Source organism: Culex quinquefasciatus, chromosome 1, assembly GCF_015732765.1.
Source record: "Culex quinquefasciatus strain JHB chromosome 1, VPISU_Cqui_1.0_pri_paternal, whole genome shotgun sequence".
Taxonomy (NCBI): domain Eukaryota; kingdom Metazoa; phylum Arthropoda; class Insecta; order Diptera; family Culicidae; genus Culex; species Culex quinquefasciatus.
The window spans coordinates 91967004-91985841 of NC_051861.1; the positions used below are offsets into that span (position 1 = coordinate 91967004).

At 31.1% G+C, this 18838-nt stretch overlaps 1 protein-coding gene across 1 annotated transcript in view; it reads right to left on the reverse strand.

Moving 5' to 3' along the window:
* Window positions 1-18838, reverse strand: part of LOC6040429 (all trans-polyprenyl-diphosphate synthase PDSS1) — a 153403-nt gene that overhangs the window by 56494 nt on the left and 78071 nt on the right. The window contains exon 3 of the mRNA XM_038265975.1: window positions 1392-1556. Coding sequence (XP_038121903.1) covers window positions 1392-1556 — 165 coding nt within the window. The remainder of the gene's footprint in view (window positions 1-1391; window positions 1557-18838) is intronic.

An 18838-nucleotide genomic window follows, 5' to 3' on the forward strand; every position in this document is an offset into this window, starting at 1 on the left:
GGTAAAACAGGTTTAGCGGAATCGTTTAACTTTGATCATCACTAAGATGGATCTTGTTGTATGTTTTGGTGACGTCAATTTGAGTTTTGAGAAATGCTTGTTTTAATAATCATATTTTGCTCTTTTTCAACTTTTAGATATTTTAGTGAAATTGAATCGTACTCAATATTATAATGCCAAATTCGATGAACAAATTCTTTAAAAAATATGTTAAGGTTTGAGAAAACTTCAGAAATTAACTATCTGTAAAATTAAAAAAAAATATCGTTCATTCAAAAGATCAAATTAAGTATCTCTTTAATGAAACTTAACTACTTCAACAACGTTAACACTGATGCCTATCATGTGCCATAAATTAGCAGCTTCGTTAGATAATTGCCCCCATCAATCTAACCGCATCCCCGCGTTTCAATAATGTTTCAAACGACCCGAGCAGACGGAAATAACTTGGGAATAACATTTTTTGATATTGGAAAATACTTAGCCAATAACATTTTATGTTATTTATAACAAGATTTGTTATTCGCCGTTATGATTTTTTTGTTATTGGATTGTTATTGTAATAACAGACTAATAACATTTTAAGTTATTCTTCGAACAAATCTTTGTTATTATTTTTTGTTATTTTAACAACTAATCCGATCATCCCAATAACAGTTTGAGGTATTCTTCCATAACAAAAAATGTTATTCTCAAGTTGTTCTGGCTTTCAATCAATATCAGACCAATAACAAATTTTGTTATGATAACATAAACTGTTATTGAACTCTTATGCAAAAATGGATTTTGCAAGAATATTCCATAACACTTTTTGTTATTTTAACAGTATTTGTTATTGAAATGGCATGAATTTAGTTATTACCGTCTGTTCGGGGAACAAAAACAAACTAATCCATCTTAATTGCCGAAACAAACCTCTGCCTCATTACGAGTGGGCCATCAATTCTACCATAGACACCCCGCGGTAGCCCCATTTGTCGCCCGGATTGGCCATAAAAAATGATTACCCTCAACAATGTTTGAAAAAAAAAACCACTTTGCTTCTGAACTCATAAATCAGCCGTTCCCCGTCGTCGTCCGCAGTCCCCTTTACCCAAAAATTACATAGAAAACGCGTCAAGTGCCCCAAACGACAACGCACCTGCGTCGACTTTTTACACACGCCTCGTCTTAAGCTAGCCTTAAGCCGATCTCGATTACCGTCCGTCGGAGGTCGTAAAGCCGGCGGAGCGAATAAAAGCGCCAATAAAAATTAGTCACGCGGCTTCTGAAGTTTGAGGTTGCAAGAGCTTAGAATAGAACTAATAATTGTCGACTTAGCGACTTAATCAATCATTCTTCTGGCTTTTAGTAGAATTAGGACCAAGGTCGAAACGATTCGGAAAACTTACTGCTCTGATGTCTTCGAAGATGTATTTGAGCTCCTCGTCCAGCAGGATGTACGGGTCGATGTTGTACTCCCGGATCGGGCCGGCGGGTTGCTGTGTGTGGACGGAGCTGTACCCTCGCATGCAGGGATGTGTCACCGGTGGAAGGATCTGTGCTGTGCTGGATGGCTGAAAGGAGGGATGGAAAATAGGGAGATTAGAATACAACTCTACAAAAATAGGGACTCCTCTGAGTCCACAAATTCTTCTTCTCTAATTATTCAGAATAATACAATTTAAAATAAAATAAAATTTTCTTCAATTTAACGTGAGTAAAAAATCCAATTTCGTAAATTTTGTAAATTTTGTAAATTTTGTAAATTTTGTAAATTTTGTAAATTTTGTAAATTTTGTAAATTTTGTAAATTTTGTAAATTTTGTAAATTTTGTAAATTTTGTAAATTTGTAAATTTTGTAAATTTTGTAAATTTGTAAATTTTGTAAATTTTGTAAATTTTGTAAATTTTGTAAATTTTGTAAATTTTGTAAATTTTGTAAATTTTGTAAATTTTGTAAATTTTGTAAATTTTGTAATTTTGTAATTTTGTAAATTTTGTAATTTTGTAATTTTGTAAATTTTGTAATTTTGTAAATTTTGTAAATTTTGTAAATTTTGTAAATTTTGTAATTTTGTAAATTTTGTAAATTTTGTAAATTTTGTAAATTTTGTAATTTTGTAATTTTGTAATTTTGTAAATTTTGTAAATTTTGTAAATTTTGTAAATTTTGTAATTTTGTAAATTTTGTAATTTTGTAAATTTTGTAAATTTTGTAAATTTTGTAAATTTTGTAAATTTTGTAAATTTTGTAAATTTTGTAAATTTTGTAAATTTTGTAAATTTTGTAATTTTGTAAATTTTGTAAATTTTGTAAATTTTGTAAATTTTGTAAATTTTGTAAATTTTGTAAATTTTAAATTTTGTAAATTTTGTAATTTTGTAAATTTTGTAAATTTTGTAAATTTTGTAAATTTTGTAAATTTTGTAAATTTTGTAAATTTTGTAAATTTTGTAAATTTTGTAAATTTTGTAAATTTTGTAAATTTTGTAAATTTTGTAAATTTTGTAAATTTTGTAAATTTTGTAAATTTTGTAAATTTTGTAAATTTTGTAAATTTGTAAATTTTGTAAATTTGTAAATTTTGTAAATTTTGTAAATTTTGTAAATTTTGTAAATTTTGTAAATTTTGTAAATTTTGTAAATTTTGTAAATTTTGTAAATTTTGTAAATTTTGTAAATTTTGTAAATTTTGTAAATTTTGTAAATTTTGTAAATTTTGTAAATTTTGTAAATTTTGTAAATTTGTAAATTTTGTAAATCTTGTAATTTTGTAAAACTTGTAAATTTTGTAAATTTTGTAAATATTGAAATTTGTACAATTTTGTAAATTTTGACAACTTGTGAAATTTTGAAATTTTGTAATTTAAATTTTGAAATTTTGACAATTTTGACAATTTTGAAAATTTTGAAATTTTGTAAATTTGAATTTTGAAATTTGTAAATTTGTATTTTGACAATTTTGAAATTTTGTATTTTGTACAATTTGACAATTTTGAAATTTGTAAATTTGACAATTTGACAATTTTGACAATTTTGTAATTTTGACAATTTTGACAATTTTGACAATTTTGACAATTTTGATAATTTTGACAATTTTGACAATTTTGACAATTTTGACAATTTTGACAATTTTGACAATTTTGACAATTTTGACAATTTTGACAATTTTGACAATTTTGTATTTTGACAATTTTGACAATTTTGACAATTTTGACAAATTTGTAAATTTGACAATTTTGAAATTTTGACTTTGACAATTTTGACAATTTTGACAATTTTGACAATTTTGACAATTTTGACAAATTGACAATTTTGACAATTTTGACAATTTTTGACAATTTTGACAATTTTGACAATTTTGAATTTTGACAATTTTGACAAATTTGTAAATTTGTAAATTTTGTAAATTTTGTAAATTTTGTAAATTTGTAAATTTTGTAAATTTTGTAAATTTTGTAAATTTTGTAAATTTGTAAATTTTGTAAATTTTGAAAATCTTGTCTTTTGTAATTTTGTAAATTTTGTACATTTTGTAAATTTGTACTCAAATTATTGTAATTCTCCAAATTTGTAAATTTGTAAATTTTCCAAATTTCCAAATTTCCAAATTTTGTAAATTTTGTAAATTTCAAAATTTTGTAAATTTTCTAAATTTTGTAAATTTTGTCAATTTTGTCAATTTTGTCAATTTTGTCAATTTTGACAATTTTGATAATTTTGACAATTTTGATAATTTTGACAATTTTGATAATTTTGACAATTTTGATAATTTTGACAATTTTGATAATTTTGACAATTTTGACAATTTTGGACAATTTTGGATAATTTTGACAATTTTGATAATTTTGTCAATTTTGTCAATTTTATTCAATTTGTCAATTTTGTCAATTTTGTCAATTTTGTTTAATTTTTAATTCAACAATTTTGACAATTTTGGCAATTTTGACAATTTGACAATTTTTATAATTTTTATAATTTTACAAATTTTACAATTTAAAAATTTTTACAATTTTTAAAATTTTTACAGTTTTTACAATTTTTGCAATTTTTTAACAATTTTTAGAATTTTTCAAAATTTTTACATTTTACAATTTTGGTAAATTTTTACAATTATTATAATTTTTACAATTATTAACAATTCTTTTTAATTATTACAATTTTTATAATTTTTATAATTATTACAATTTTTACAATTTTTAAAATTTTATAATTTTTACAATTTTTACAATTTTACATTTTTAAAATTTTTACAATTTTTATAATTTTTACAATTTTTACAATTTTAAAATTTTTACAATTTTTATGATTTTACAATTTTTACAATTTTTACAATTTTTACATTTTTTAAAATTTTTACAGTTTACAATTTTTAAATTTTCACATTTTTTACAAGTTTTAAAATTTTTTAAAATTTTTACAATTTACAATTTTCACAATTTTTACAATTTTTACAATTTTTACAATTTTTACAATTTTTACAATTTTTACAATTTTTACAATTTTTACAATTTTTACAATTTTTACAATTTTTACAATTTTTACAATTTTTACAATTTTTACAATTTTTACAATTTTTTCACATTTGATTTCATAAAAGTCTTCAACCTCTACGATCAACAAATGTGCACAAACGTAAAAGTCTACAAGCCAGTTATCTCCAGATCTTGATGGTAAAGATCTGACAATGTACCTAATTTTCTTTTCTTTAAAAAACAGAAAATAAAATAAAAATTCTACAGAGTCTCCAAACCTGCATACTTAAAATGTCTCAAAATCTCCAAATAACATAACATTCAAAAGTTTCAAAATATCAAAAGTCTCCAAATCTCAACAAAGTCTCCAGATCCAAATTCCCAAAAATGTCATGTTCCCAAGTTTTCTATATACTCAAAAAAGGCCATTCATTAATCACGTGGACTCCACGAGGTGGAACCGAGGGGTTCTGAGATTTCCAATAAAGTGTCAAAAGTGTGTTCAAAAGTCTTCACATTTGTGTGATTTTCTAATAATTTGCAAACCTTTAGGATCTAGAAATGTTGGTATATGTCATAGAAGACTTTGTCCTAAAAAGTCTAAAGAAAAAATAATGTAAATTTGAAGCTGTAATTTTTAAAGGTTGAATATTACCTCTTTTTATGATGTAATTTTACCTCAATTTAGACTGAAAAAGTGATATTTATTTGAATAGTGTGTAAAATTATTACATTTCCAGAGGTAAAATTACACCTTTTTTCTGACATAAAGATGTACCCTTCCCAGATGTAAAAATACAAAAAATCGAATGACCGAAATCCAAGAACTGCTCAGCTTTAAAAACTCTCCAATCTATCAATTTTGAGCAAGAAAATTTTCCAAAGTTCAAAACCTTTGAAGTCTCTAAATTAGTGTTACATATTAAGGTTTTCAAATTTCTACGAAGTCTTTTAATTTGATTGTCAAAAATCTACAAATTTCAAAATGATACACCAATTTGTATCTTAGTCGCAAATTCTTCCTATCACTAAAAAGTTTGCTATGTCTTCGTACCTTTAAGGCATTACAGTCATTAAGTTCTCCAATCTAAACAAGAACCTAATGAACTTTCTCGCCACTCGCAGCTAATTACTCAATCATAGCAAGGGGCAATTTTATTGCCCAATACGGTGACTTATACAATCCAATCCACCTACCCAACTGTTCCAATAACAATGTTTAACATTCTAATTGCTCAGGTACGACATCGCCGCGACAAACTAATCAACATAACCCACACCGCGCATGCCCTCCTTGAACCTGCTCGCTCACCCACTGGTCAGTGTGTGACAGATGTCACCATAAATCATGATGCACCTAACCGTTTTTCTACCACCGCCGCAGAAGTCGCGTTGTTTTTCGCGGACAAATGTTTGCCGCAGAGCGTCCACCGACAGGCAATTAAATATTTATGACACATAAAGTGCACTCGTTGCATCTGCTGCAAGCCCAGGTGAGAGCACCACAGTGTGCAGTGCTTTCCCCTCCCGAGAGCTGAACAGATTTGTTGTGTGATCGATGATCATTAGTGGCGCGTACCCGCGATAAGCTTCATTCATATTTAAATGACCCCAGGTGTACAGTGGAGTGTGAGTTGCTTGGTACAGCTTGAAAAAAAGTTTTGAAAAAGACTCCACAACTTGAAAAACTCAAGAATTTGTTAGTCTCCACAGGCACTAACTCTCCACAACATGCAAATTTACTCAATATGTAAGTCTCCACAAGTAGCAGATCCCGAAGATCTTCAAAAACTGAAGTTCTCCCAAACTACCAAGTCTTCAAGTCTCAATAAATTACACGCCTCGCAAAAAAAAATTACTGAAAAACAAACTCTCCAAATTCTCTTTCAAGTCTCCACTCAACTGTCCAAACGCCTTTTCCCAACGCTGTAACCTCATGTGGTCAACCGCCAAGGAGTGCACTTTTGCCCCTTTCGGAAACCTCCTCGCCAACTCCTTTGATCAACTCGATTCGCACCGCCACCGCCGTCAACCGCCGATCGTCGTCCATCTGGTTACGATGGGTTTTAACAATGCAAACCACGGGTCCGCGCGAACAATAGGCCCGAACAAAACAAAAAATACGAATCGCGTCTTTTGTGTTACCCACACTTATCGGCTGAGACGAATCTCAGCTGGCTCAATTTTTCCCAGAGCTAATTAATCACGGCTTGCCGCGCGGCGACTGCATTGGTGGCCGGAAGGATCAATCAGGTGCGCGGAGGTTGGTTTGGGTGGGTGATCGAGATTGCAATCTTGTTAATTGATTGGGGGTTTTGAGAGGGTGAAAATCCATCACATTTTTTCGACTACTTTGGAGGTTTTGTTCCCGCAAGTGTTTTTGGAGACTTTTGAGTTAAACGATTTTTTCGAGTTGAGAACTACTGAAGTTAAACATTAAGCGATTTAAGCTCCAGCTTTAAGATTAAATAAATTAATTAATAAATTTGTAGACTAATGCTCAGACACTGTCCATTTTATGAGGCTTACAATTTTCAAGCTTCGAAGATCCTATAAATTTGTATAGTTTTTTTTGTAGACTAATACGTCATATTCTAGACACTGTAAAGTAGATTTGAATTTTTTGAGACTTTGTGTAGACTTAATGTGTGTAGACTTTGTTGTAGACTAATGCTCATAAACTGTAGAGTAGCTCTAGTTTAAAGACATTATCGTTTCTCCATTTGCAAAGGTTCTCAATTTTCAGGCTATAGAGATATTAAAAATGTGTGTAGACTTTTTCGTAGACTAATGCTCAGTTTTCATGACACTGGAAAGTAGGATTGAAAAACTTTTTGGAGGCATTCCTGTTCTTCCATTCCATTCCACCTCTAGTATAATTCTCATACACTGTAGAGTGGCTTTAGATACTGTTTGAAAAATGTATCGTTCTTCCATTTTGAAGGCATTAATTTTCAAGCCTTTCAGTTTTTATGAGTTTGTGCTGACTTTTTTGTAGACTTGTGCTCAATTTGCTAGACACAGCGGAAAAGCTTTAGATAGTTTTTGGAATCTTTCAGAAGTTTTCAACTTTTAAAATTTTTGTAGACTTTTTTGTAGACCAATGCTCAGTTTTCATGACGCTGGTGAGTAGCTTTAAATACTTTTTGGAGACTTCTTCTTCCATTCCATTCCACTTGTAGACTTATTCTCAGTAACTGTAGAGTAGTTTAAGATTCTGTTTGGAGACTTTAGATACTCGAGTTTTGGAGACTTTAGATACTCCATTTATGGAGACTTACAGCTTTCAAGCTTCGAAGATTGTATAAATTTGTGTAGACGTTTTTGTAGACTAATATTCAGTTTAGTAGATATTGTAGATTTAGACTTTTGGACATTGGAAAATTTCTAAATTTGTGTAGACTTTTATGCAAACTAATGCTCAGCTTCTTTAGGTACCATAAGATCTTAAACCAGAAGAAAATTAAAACTTCAAGACAAGCTAGTTATGGCAAAACTTGTACATATTGACAATGTCAGATCAGCAAAAACAACTGCTCTCAAAAAAGTCTACACTGTACAGCATTCAGCTCTCCCCTTCACTATAATTAGATTAAGCCAAGCTCGCGCTGCTGTCAAGGTGTCCGCCTTCAATGGGTAGCACGTGCGGTTCTCAAGAAGGTAAAGCAACAAGGTGAGGAAGAATTTGTTTGTTTTGATTTTGCAGTGCAACAGTTTTTGCTCGCTTGCTGCTGTCGAGAACCGGTTCAAATTAGCTCGCCGAAAATTAGGCTTAAAACAAAGGAAAAGGTTTGGTGCTTCCGTGTCTAGGAAATAATCCGGTTTTTGGCAATGTTTTGTTGTTTTGGCGAATCGTTAGCTGCTAGGTCGCTTCAAGGATACCACACATCAAGGTAATCTGATATGGGTTTGGCAAACATATTAAGGGATTGGGAGGAACTGAAGATTTGGAGACTTTTCAAATTGATAGAGTTGATATAAATTTATGCTTCTTCTCAAATTAGTTGTTTATAGAGGGTGACGATCGGGAAATCGATAATTTGACTCTGATTTTCGAGACTCTTTGTATCAAAGCTGTATTTGGTAAATTTACAGTAATAGCTGTTTCAGAAAATCTGAATTTTATTTAAAGGGAAATTTCGAGCATGAATCATAGGTAGACTAAATTAATTTGGCTGTTTAAAGGTAATCATGTTAATAAGTCAAATTGTGTTTGACAATTTTAAATTCTAGAGAATTTTGGTTTCAAAACTAGGATTTTGAGATCTTTGTAAAGTTAATGTGACATTTTGAATTTCGGATAAGTAAATTTTTCTTCAATGTATAATTACATTAAAATGGTTAAAGTCGTTAATCATATTATGATACATTATTTCATGTTAAACTAAAATTTTGAGTTAAAAGCTCAAGAAACGATCTTGTATTTGCAGATTTTCAAAAGGTACATATAGTTCCTCAAATAATAGGATACAACGTTTCATAGAATAAGTATGTATAAGATCATTCTTTATTGCAATTAGCGTATAGTATGGAATTTAATGACTTCAACTCTCGATTCCCGGGAAATTGAAAATCTCGAGAATCGTCACCCTCTAGTTGTTTACAAACTGTTTCGTGGTTTTATTTATTTTGATATCAGTATGATATTCAAAAACATGTCGTGGAATAAAAAGATGGCATTTTTAAAGTTTGTTCAAATATTACTTCTAAAAAATCTTAAATTTGGAGACTTTTGTAGACTTTTTCAAAAACGGACTTTTGAGATTTAAAACATAAACATAAACAGAATTATGGAAAAGGTAAAGATTTCTTTAGTCTAAAGCTTCTATATGGTTTGGACTCAGAGTTTTAGAGACTTAGAAGACTCTGAAATTATGTAGACTTAATGAACTTCAAAAAAGCTGAGAAATTTAACACCACGGTATAATTTTTAAGAATAATCTTCATCAGCTTTAAGCATGGATATTTTGTAGATTCAATGGTTTGTAGACTTTTTGCTTTACATTTAAAAATCCTATTTGTTGAACTTTCAAGTTTGTAGACATTTAATAAAAAATAAATCTGGGATTTAGATACATTTTGTAGACTTTTAGTTTTCAGAATGTTTAATTTATTTTAGCATGAAAACATAGGAATTAGAAGAAATCACTTGTAAGTAAAAGCGTTTTTAGAATAGGATAGTAAATATTCCCGATTTGGAGACTTTGAACTACCTCTAATGTAATGGTTGATAATTGAACTTTTTTGTTCCAATGTCATTACCAAAGTCTATCAATTTGATTAAATAATTATCACGCTTAATTTAAGCAAAAATTAGTTCCTCAAAACAAACCAACATCCGCCAAATGGCCCAAATCTGTCGACTCTAAGTCACTCCTCATCAGTCCGGCAAAAGCTTCAATGCCATCTGGTGGCCTGGTATCCAAAGTGGCAAAAACGAGCTGCCAGGTTTCTCAATTTTGTCGGACGTTCATCGTTTTCCCCTTTGGCGACGTTTATTAGAGGGGGCACCACCACAAGCTTATGTCGGTTCCGACTGACCAACATCTTCATCTGCTTCAGTGAAGTCTCCAAAATCTTCAAAAGCGCTAGTTTCGATGCGCTGCAACTGTTGTTGTTATTGATGCCGGTCAAAGTCTGTGCCATCATGCATCGCTGATGGCTTTTCGAGGTCAATGTCTATGACTTGTGGTTTTTTGTTGGGTCCAAGTTTTGCGTCGTAGCTTCTTCCAACCCCTCTCGAGAGGAGTCTGAAACTTCGACAGCCACACAAGCAGAAGATTGTAGCAAAACAAAAGCGTTTTGACCTTTTTGCTTCTCGCGGGTTTAAAGGTAACACGAAAATAATTAAAATGAAAAATCACTTGTCGTAACGGTAACACCGGCTTGGATGTTGGGACCTCCCTCGTCAGCGGAAAAGGTCACCGAATTGGCATAAATTTTCAATTTTCCAGAGCGATTTCGCCGACAATCGATGCGACGTCAGGTGGAAAAGGTCAGATGGACCGTTTTGCATCGAAATGGGTGCCATCAATCAAGGAGCTGTCGAGCGGCTTTGACACATGCCGATCACAGGAGAAATATCTTGCAACACGATCTTTTGGTCATTTGCGGGAAATGTTGCTTTCCTTTCGATGTTATTGTCCTATTTTCGACCCAGGATGAACCCATTTTCGACCCATAGTGTACCTATTTTCGACCCATCCAAAATCAATGGTTTTTTGATTAGAAACTTTTTTCCGTCCTATTGGTGAGTTCAAGTCCATCCTCGTAAATCACTAAATTAGTGCAAACTAATCTATCTCGCCAATCGATCGCTACCGATCGACCTCCACCCAAACCGTCAAAAGCCCTCGAGGAAGAGACCACGTAGTGGACCCAACGCGGCGCGCAAAACAAGCAGAAACCCCAAACCGGTTCGCCAAGCGCTAATTTGATTGATCTAGTCCAAATCGTTTATCTCTTTCCCTCGCCGCGCAAAACCCCCTTGCGGTCAAGTTGATGATCGTCACGGCGCGGCAGTGTCGGAGCTGCGCGCGGCGGAGCAGATCAAAATCGGTATCAAGTGCAAACGTAACTGTGTCATGCGGACCACACCGCCATACTTGATCGCGGCCCGCTACCGACTCTCTATAATTGACATTCTTTTCAGCGACCTGCCGCGAATACCCGTTTCGGAGCAAAGGGGTCGCGCGATCGCGCTGAGTTGTTGCGTGAGTTGCTAGGCAAAGTTCAGAACAACCTTCGGCCGGGGAAGTTCATGGAAGTCGACGAGCCATGGGAACTTGGCCGGCTTTCCGATAGATTTCGCACAGAGATGTGCACGCGTGCGGAGATCGTCAACCGATCAAGTCGAGGAACTTGGATTACGCCATCAACACGAATCGTTCAATGCGGAGCGTCTTTCGATGTCATCCGCGTGATGACCAATCGCGGTAGGGGGTCCACAGTCAGTCATTCTGTCAACGAACTTCGCCAATTTGGCCACAAAAATCCCGCTAGCAGCGGGAGTTCTACGTTCACTTTCAAGCGACGAACCTCCTTTTTCCGCGCCAAATCGTAGCGATTAACTCATCAACAGCTGTTCAACCCACATGTCTGAGACGCTTGTTTTTTTTTTCGCGAGCGTTGAACTGAATTTCTTTGGTCGACCTGCAAAGTAATTGTAGCTGCGGAGCGTTCTGAGCGCGAACATTTCATAATCGAGTTGAGCTCAAACTACCGGCGACCCGACCCCTTCAAGATACGCTGTTGGGGCAGGTTGTTGTGCGCTCGTTTTAATCGAGTCTAGAAGGCGCATGTACGCGACTACCGCGGGTTGCATCACGAGCAGAAGCGCAGTAAATTACAGTTATTTCTAGCGATTAGTTATACGATAGAGAGGCGATGATCACATCGAAAGTTGACAACAGTTTGATGTAGTCCATTATGCTCTAGGTGGCTGGAACAGCCGAGATGACATAGTGGGACAAAAAACAGAGAAAACCTTGGGGGACGATGGTCGCGCGTTGAGATTGCAAAAATCTAATCGTTGAGTCATCGCGACTGGTCGCGGCGACAATGGGATGTTGATTTATGGGAAGATCTTGAAATCAATTCCTCTTACCTCGTTGACTGAATATACTAACCCTGTTGGGCTATTGAACAAGGGATAGTCCAAATCAATTCTATACCGAATTGGCGATGAAACATCAGTTCCAGTGTTCAGTTCAACAGAAGTACAAAGCGGTGCTTCAAAAAATTGCAGAGATGAGTTAACTTTACAATTGGTCGTTCCAGAACTACCAAGAAAATTGTCTTTTCATGCAAATCATCCAGGTTAAATTCGAGCATTGAGTTCACCACTATAGTAAAGTAAAAGGTATTTGTTCATATTATTGTTTTTTTTTTTTTTCATTTTCAAAATATTGAGTATTTTTCAGGGTTTTTTAACACATAAAAAAATTAAATTACTCTTAAAATATATTTGAAAATGTTTCTGGACAAGCATAGCATTTTTTCTCTTAATATGAGAATAATTTTAGATGGAATTTTAGTTAAATATTTAACATATTCGATTTTCAACGTTCGATTATTCGTGTTTAGGCCTATACAAATATTTTTCGAAGTTTTTGTCCCTCGGCCGGGGTCGATGGGGGAGGCAAAACAATAAAAAAAAATGAAATAACAAGCCACACGGAGAAAAAAGAGTTCCCAAAATCGTGAACAAGCGTTCATGAAAATGGGAACCACGAACGAAGTGTTCAAATCCCATGGTACGTTTTTGCAAATCGTACCATGGATTTTGAACACTTTGTTCGTGGTTCCCATTTTCATGAACGCTTGTTCACGATTTTGGGAACCCTTTTTTCTCCGTGCATAGCCTTAAGATTTGAATGAAAAAAGTATTTCAAAATGCCATTTACACTAGTTCAGTTTTTTGCAATCATTAGTTATCCAAAAATGCAAGATATTCCAAATTTTAAAAATCAAAAGATTTTTGAATAAACCCAAACATGCTTCTATACGCATTGATAAATTGATTTCAGGTAATTGCTCTTGAATTTCCATTCAAATTTTTCTGTAAAAAATAACTAAATTTTGTCCCCTCAATCTTTTAGCCCGATTTTGAAAGTAGTCGGTTTGTATCAGCCTTATAGTATTTTACATTTTTTTTTCTCAAAACTGCGTATTTGAGAAATAAGCTTAGCATACATATTAAATGATCGGAAAACAAGGCCAATGCGAATATTTTTCAAAATGTTTGTCCCTCGGCTCTGGAAAACAAACCGACGTATTTTCGAAAAAGTTCAATTTTTAGTTTTTTTTTTACATAGAACATTGTGAAAATTTTGAGAAGTTTCAAAAAATATCATTACTTTCGAAAAATGCAAAACTTTTTCTATTATCTATCACCCGTATCGTAAAAAAACTAAACAAGCTACGTCGTTTTGTAATATTTTTAGTATTTCCAAAAATAAAATTATTATTAATTTCGAAATGAATTTCCAATCTTTCAATACCCATTTTGCAATGACAAAAATTTTGTATATTTTTTCGGAAATAAGTTTTGTGACAATCTGGAGCGTTGAAAAAGTTCTATTATTTTAAAAGGTGTGAACAATTTACGATCGGTATAAAAAAATAAAAATATATTATTTATGAAATTTTGTGAAAATTTTGAGCATATAATAGTAGTTTATGCAACAAGTTGCAAAGAGGATTTTTCAGCACGAGGTCGTACATTTATCCAACGAGGTTCACCGAGTTGGATAAATACGAAGAGTGCTGAAAAAACAAGTTTTGCAACGAGTTCCATACAACATTTTTTGCAATTCCAAAAAAACGCACACTGAGTGAAATCTTAAGTCAAATTTTCATGTATTTTGTCAATAAATCGTTTAAATAAAAAAAATGTAGAAGAGTGTTACTTTTCAAAACAAGTGCTGAAAAGTTCAACTTTTCAGCACCCATTTGAAAAGTGTTGCTATTCGATTCTGTTATTTTTGGTACAGAAAAGTAGGCTATTTCGTCGTTCAAGAATGACAGGAAAAGTGAGTAGTTTCACGACGGAATTGCAAAAAAATTCTTTCGTAAGGTATGAAAATTCCCAACCTTTGATATTGTGAAAAAAAAATTGTGAAATTTTGTATATTTTTTTTTTTTTTTTTCAAAATGTATGAAAAATTCCAAATCATTTGGAACTCCATATTTTAAAAAACTAAAATTTGGAATGCTGTAGTGTTGTGTAAATTTTATGTATATTTTCAAAATCAATATATTTTTAGAAATTTATTTCAGCTAAAATATTTAGGAGATTTCAGCTAAAATATTTAGGAGATTTATTAATGTGTTTTAGTATTAGTCTAGTATTGGATGCGAATACAGACCAGAATATTTAGAAAGAAAGGAAAAGTACGTATTTTTGGGAATAATTTCATGTAATTTTAAAAGGCCGTAGGAGCAATGTCGTACTTCCCCTTTGAAGTGTTTTTCCAGCGTAGTCTTGAATACCGAAATGCTACTTGATTTTTTTTAGTTCGTACATTTTTTTCAATATTTTAAAAACTTAAAGACAGGGTAGATCAATTATCGGATTAATTCTGGTACAGATATTCGGTAAATTAAATTGAGGTTATGATTGATTTTCTTTGTGAATGACAGCTGGATTCACCATAAAGAACATTGAGAAATAAGCGTTGGATCAACCATTGACGATATTTTTTTTTGTATTTGATACAAAACTTTCAAATTTTATTAAGTGTTTGGAGCAGGGTTGCCAGATTTCCAGGTAAATCTGAGATTTTCAGATTATTAACACTCCTCCGTCCAAGGCATTCCGTACTTACACGAACGACCAAGGCGGAAAAAAAGTTGGAACGCTAACTTCAACTCGATGGTTCTCAGCCAAAACTCAACCAATCTGGATGATTCCTTTTTCCAGAGATTTGTACGGATCTCCAGATGAGCCTAGAACTTTGCAGATCTCGATTTGATCAATCCTCTAATTACTACGACTAAATTAGTCGGAGCAACTTTTTTTCCGCGTGTATTTCCGAAAAGTGACTCAAGCGGGAACATTTTTGCTACGCTGCAAAAACACAATAACTTTGCTAAAATGTTAGCAAAACCCATAAAATTATATATCAAAATTTCCGTTATGATCTCAGGATTATGATGAGCTTCTCAAATTTCCATTATTTTCTCAAAAAAATCACAAAACTACGTAAAACTACAGAAAACATAAAAATGCCTCATTTTATGACTAGAACTTTATGGTAAAATCATTGATTTCATTGAATTTTTTTATGAAAATATTTCAAATGATCTGAATTATATGTTTCAGAATCATTCCGAGTGTGTTTTTCCTGAATACTACAAAATTTTACCAAATCTACGTAAAATACAGAAAATTTGATACATTCCTTTAGAACTTTATTTGCTTCATGGTAAAATCATTGATTTATTTTATGAAAATGTTTCAAATGATCTAAATTACAAGTTTCCGAATTATTCTGAGTGAGATTCTTACTGAATACTACAAAATTTTACCAAAACTACGTAAAATACAGAAAATTTGATACTTTCCTTTAGAACTTTATTTGCTTCATGGTAAAATCATTGATTTATTTTATGAAAATGTTTCAAATGATCTAAATTACAAGTTTCCGAATTATTCTGAGTGTGATTCTTACTGAATACTACAAAATTTTACCAAAACTACGTAAAATACAGAAAATTTGATACTTTCCTTTAGAACTTTATTTGCTTCATGGTAAAATCATTGATTTATTTTATGAAAATGTTTCAAATGATCTAAATTACAAGTTTCCGAATTATTCTGAGTGTGATTCTTACTGAATACTACAAAATTTTACCAAAACTACGTAAAATACAGAAAATTTGATACTTTCCTTTAGAACTTTATTTGCTTCATGGTAAAATCATTGATTTATTTTATGAAAATGTTTCAAATGATCTAAATTACAAGTTTCCGAATTATTCTGAGTGTGATTCTTACTGAATACTACAAAATTTTACCAAAACTACGTAAAATACAGAAAATTTGATACTTTCCTTTAGAACTTTATTTGCTTCATGGTAAAATCATTGATTTATTTTATGAAAATGTTTCAAATGATCTAAATTACAAGTTTCCGAATTATTCTGAGTGAGATTCTTACTGAATACTAAAAATTTTTACCAAAACTACGTAAAATACAGAAAAATTGATACTTTCCTTTAGAACTTTATTTGCTTCATGGTAAAATCATTGATTTATTTTATGAAATGTTTCAAATGATCTAAATTTAAGTTTCCGAATTATTCTGAGTGTGATTCTTTACTGAATACTACAAAATTTTACCAAAACTACGTAAAATACAGAAAATTTTATGCTTTCCTTTAGAAATTTATTTGTCATGGTAAAATCATTGATTTATTTTATGAAAATGTTTCAAATGATCTAAATTACAAGTTTCCGAATTATTCTGAGTGAGATTCTTACTGAATACTACAAAATTTTACCAAAACTACGTAAAATACATAAAATTTGATACTTTCCTTTAGAACTTTATTTGCTTCATGGTAAAATCATTGATTTATTTTATGAAAATGTTTCAAATGATCTAAATTACAAGTTTCCGAATTCTTCTGAGTGAGATTCTTACTGAATACTAAAAATTTTTACCAAAACTACGTAAAATACAGAAAAATTGATACTTTCCTTTAGAACTTTATTTGCTTCATGGTAAAATCATTGATTTATTTTATGAAATGTTTCAAATGATCTAAATTTCAAGTTTCCGAATTATTCTGAGTGAGATTCTTACTGAATACTACAAAATTTTACCAAAACTACGTAAAATACAGAAAATTTTATGCTTTCGTTTAGAAATTTATTTGCTTCATGGTAAAATCATTGATTTATTTTATGAAAATGTTTCAAATGATCTAAATTACAAGTTTCCGAATAATTCTGAGTGAGATTCTTACTGAATACTACAAAATTTTACCAAAACTACGTAAAATACATAAAATTTTATGCTTTCCTTTGGAACTTTATTTGCTTCATGGTAAAATCATTGATTTATTTTATGAAAATGTTTCAAATGATCTAAATTACAAGTTTCCGAATTATTCTGAGTGAGATTCTTACTGAATACTACAAAATTTTACCAAAACTACGTAAAATACAGAAAATTTGATACTTTCCTTTAGAACTTTATTTGCTTCATGGTCAAATCATTGATTTATTTTATGAAAATATTTCAAATGATCTAAATTACAAATTTCCGAATTATTCTGAGTGAGATTCTTACTGAATACTAAAAAATTTTACCAAAACTACGTAAAATACAGAAAAATTGATACTTTCCTTTAGAACTTTATTTGCTCCATGGTAAAATCATTGATTTATTTTATGAAATGTTTCAAATGATCTAAATTTCAAGTTTCCGAATTATTCTGAGTGAGATTCTTACTGAATACTACAAAATTTTACCAAAACTACGTAAAATACAGAAAATGTTATGCTTTCGTTTAGAAATTTATTTGCTTCATGGTAAAATCATTGATTTATTTTATGAAAATGTTTCAAATGATCTAAATTACAAGTTTCCGAATTATTCTGAGTGAGATTCTTACTGAATACTACAAAATTTTACCAAAACTACGTAAAATACAGAAAATTTTATGCTTTCCTTTGGAACTTTATTTGCTTCATGGTAAAATCATTGATTTATTTTATGAAAATGTTTCAAATGATCTAAATTACAAGTTTCCTAATTATTCTGAGTGAGATTCTTACTGAATACTACAAAATTTTACCAAAACTACGTAAAATACAGAAAATTTGATGCACTTTCCTTAGAACTTTATTTGCTTCATGGTAAAATCATTGATTTATTTTATGAAAATGTTTCAAATGATCTAAATTACAAGTTTCCTAATTATTCTGAGTGAGATTCTTACTGAATACTACAAAATTTTACCAAAACTACGTAAAATACATAAAATTTTATGCTTTCCTTTGGAACTTTATTTGCTTCGTGGTTAAATCATTGATTTATTTTATGAAAATGTTTCAAATGATCTAAATTACAAGTTTCCGAATTATTCTGAGTGAGATTCTTACTGAATACTACAAAATTTTACCAAAACTACGTAAAATATAGAAAATTTGATACTTTCCTCAAGAACTTTATTTGCTTCATGGTAAAATCATTGATTTATTTTATGAAAAGGTATTTTTTTTGAAAAAAGTCGCAGTTGTTCATTTTTTAAAATTAGTGCCCATGTTTGCCCACCTTTGAAAAAAAAATATTTTTGAAAAGCTGAGAAAATTTTCTATATTTTGCTTTTTAGAACTTTGTTGATAGGACCCTTAGGCTTCATCGATAAAGAACGTCACGCTGAAATCAGCCAAAATTTACCCCCCCTCCCCCCTTTGTCACGCTTTTCCTATAATTATAACATGAAATGTCACACTTGCTCAGACCCCCTCTAGAGCGTGTCATACTTTATGGATGACGCCTTAGTTGCAGAGATATTGCCATTCAAAGGTTAAAAAACAGGAAAACTGATGTTTTCTAAGTCTCACCCAATCAACCCACCATTTTCTAATGTTGATATCTCAGCAACTAATGGTCCGATTTACAATGTTGGAATATGGAACATTTGTGAAATTTTCCGATCTTTTCGAAAAAAAAATTTTCAGAAATTTAAAATCATGACTAACATATCAAAAGAGCGTAATATTGAATGTTTGGAAATTTTAAAAATATTTTCAGCTTTCAGCTTTTCAAAAATATTTTTTTCAAATGTGGGCAAACATGGGCACTAATTTTAAAAAATGAATAACAACGACTTTTTTCAAAAAAGTAACCTAAAAATGGCTTG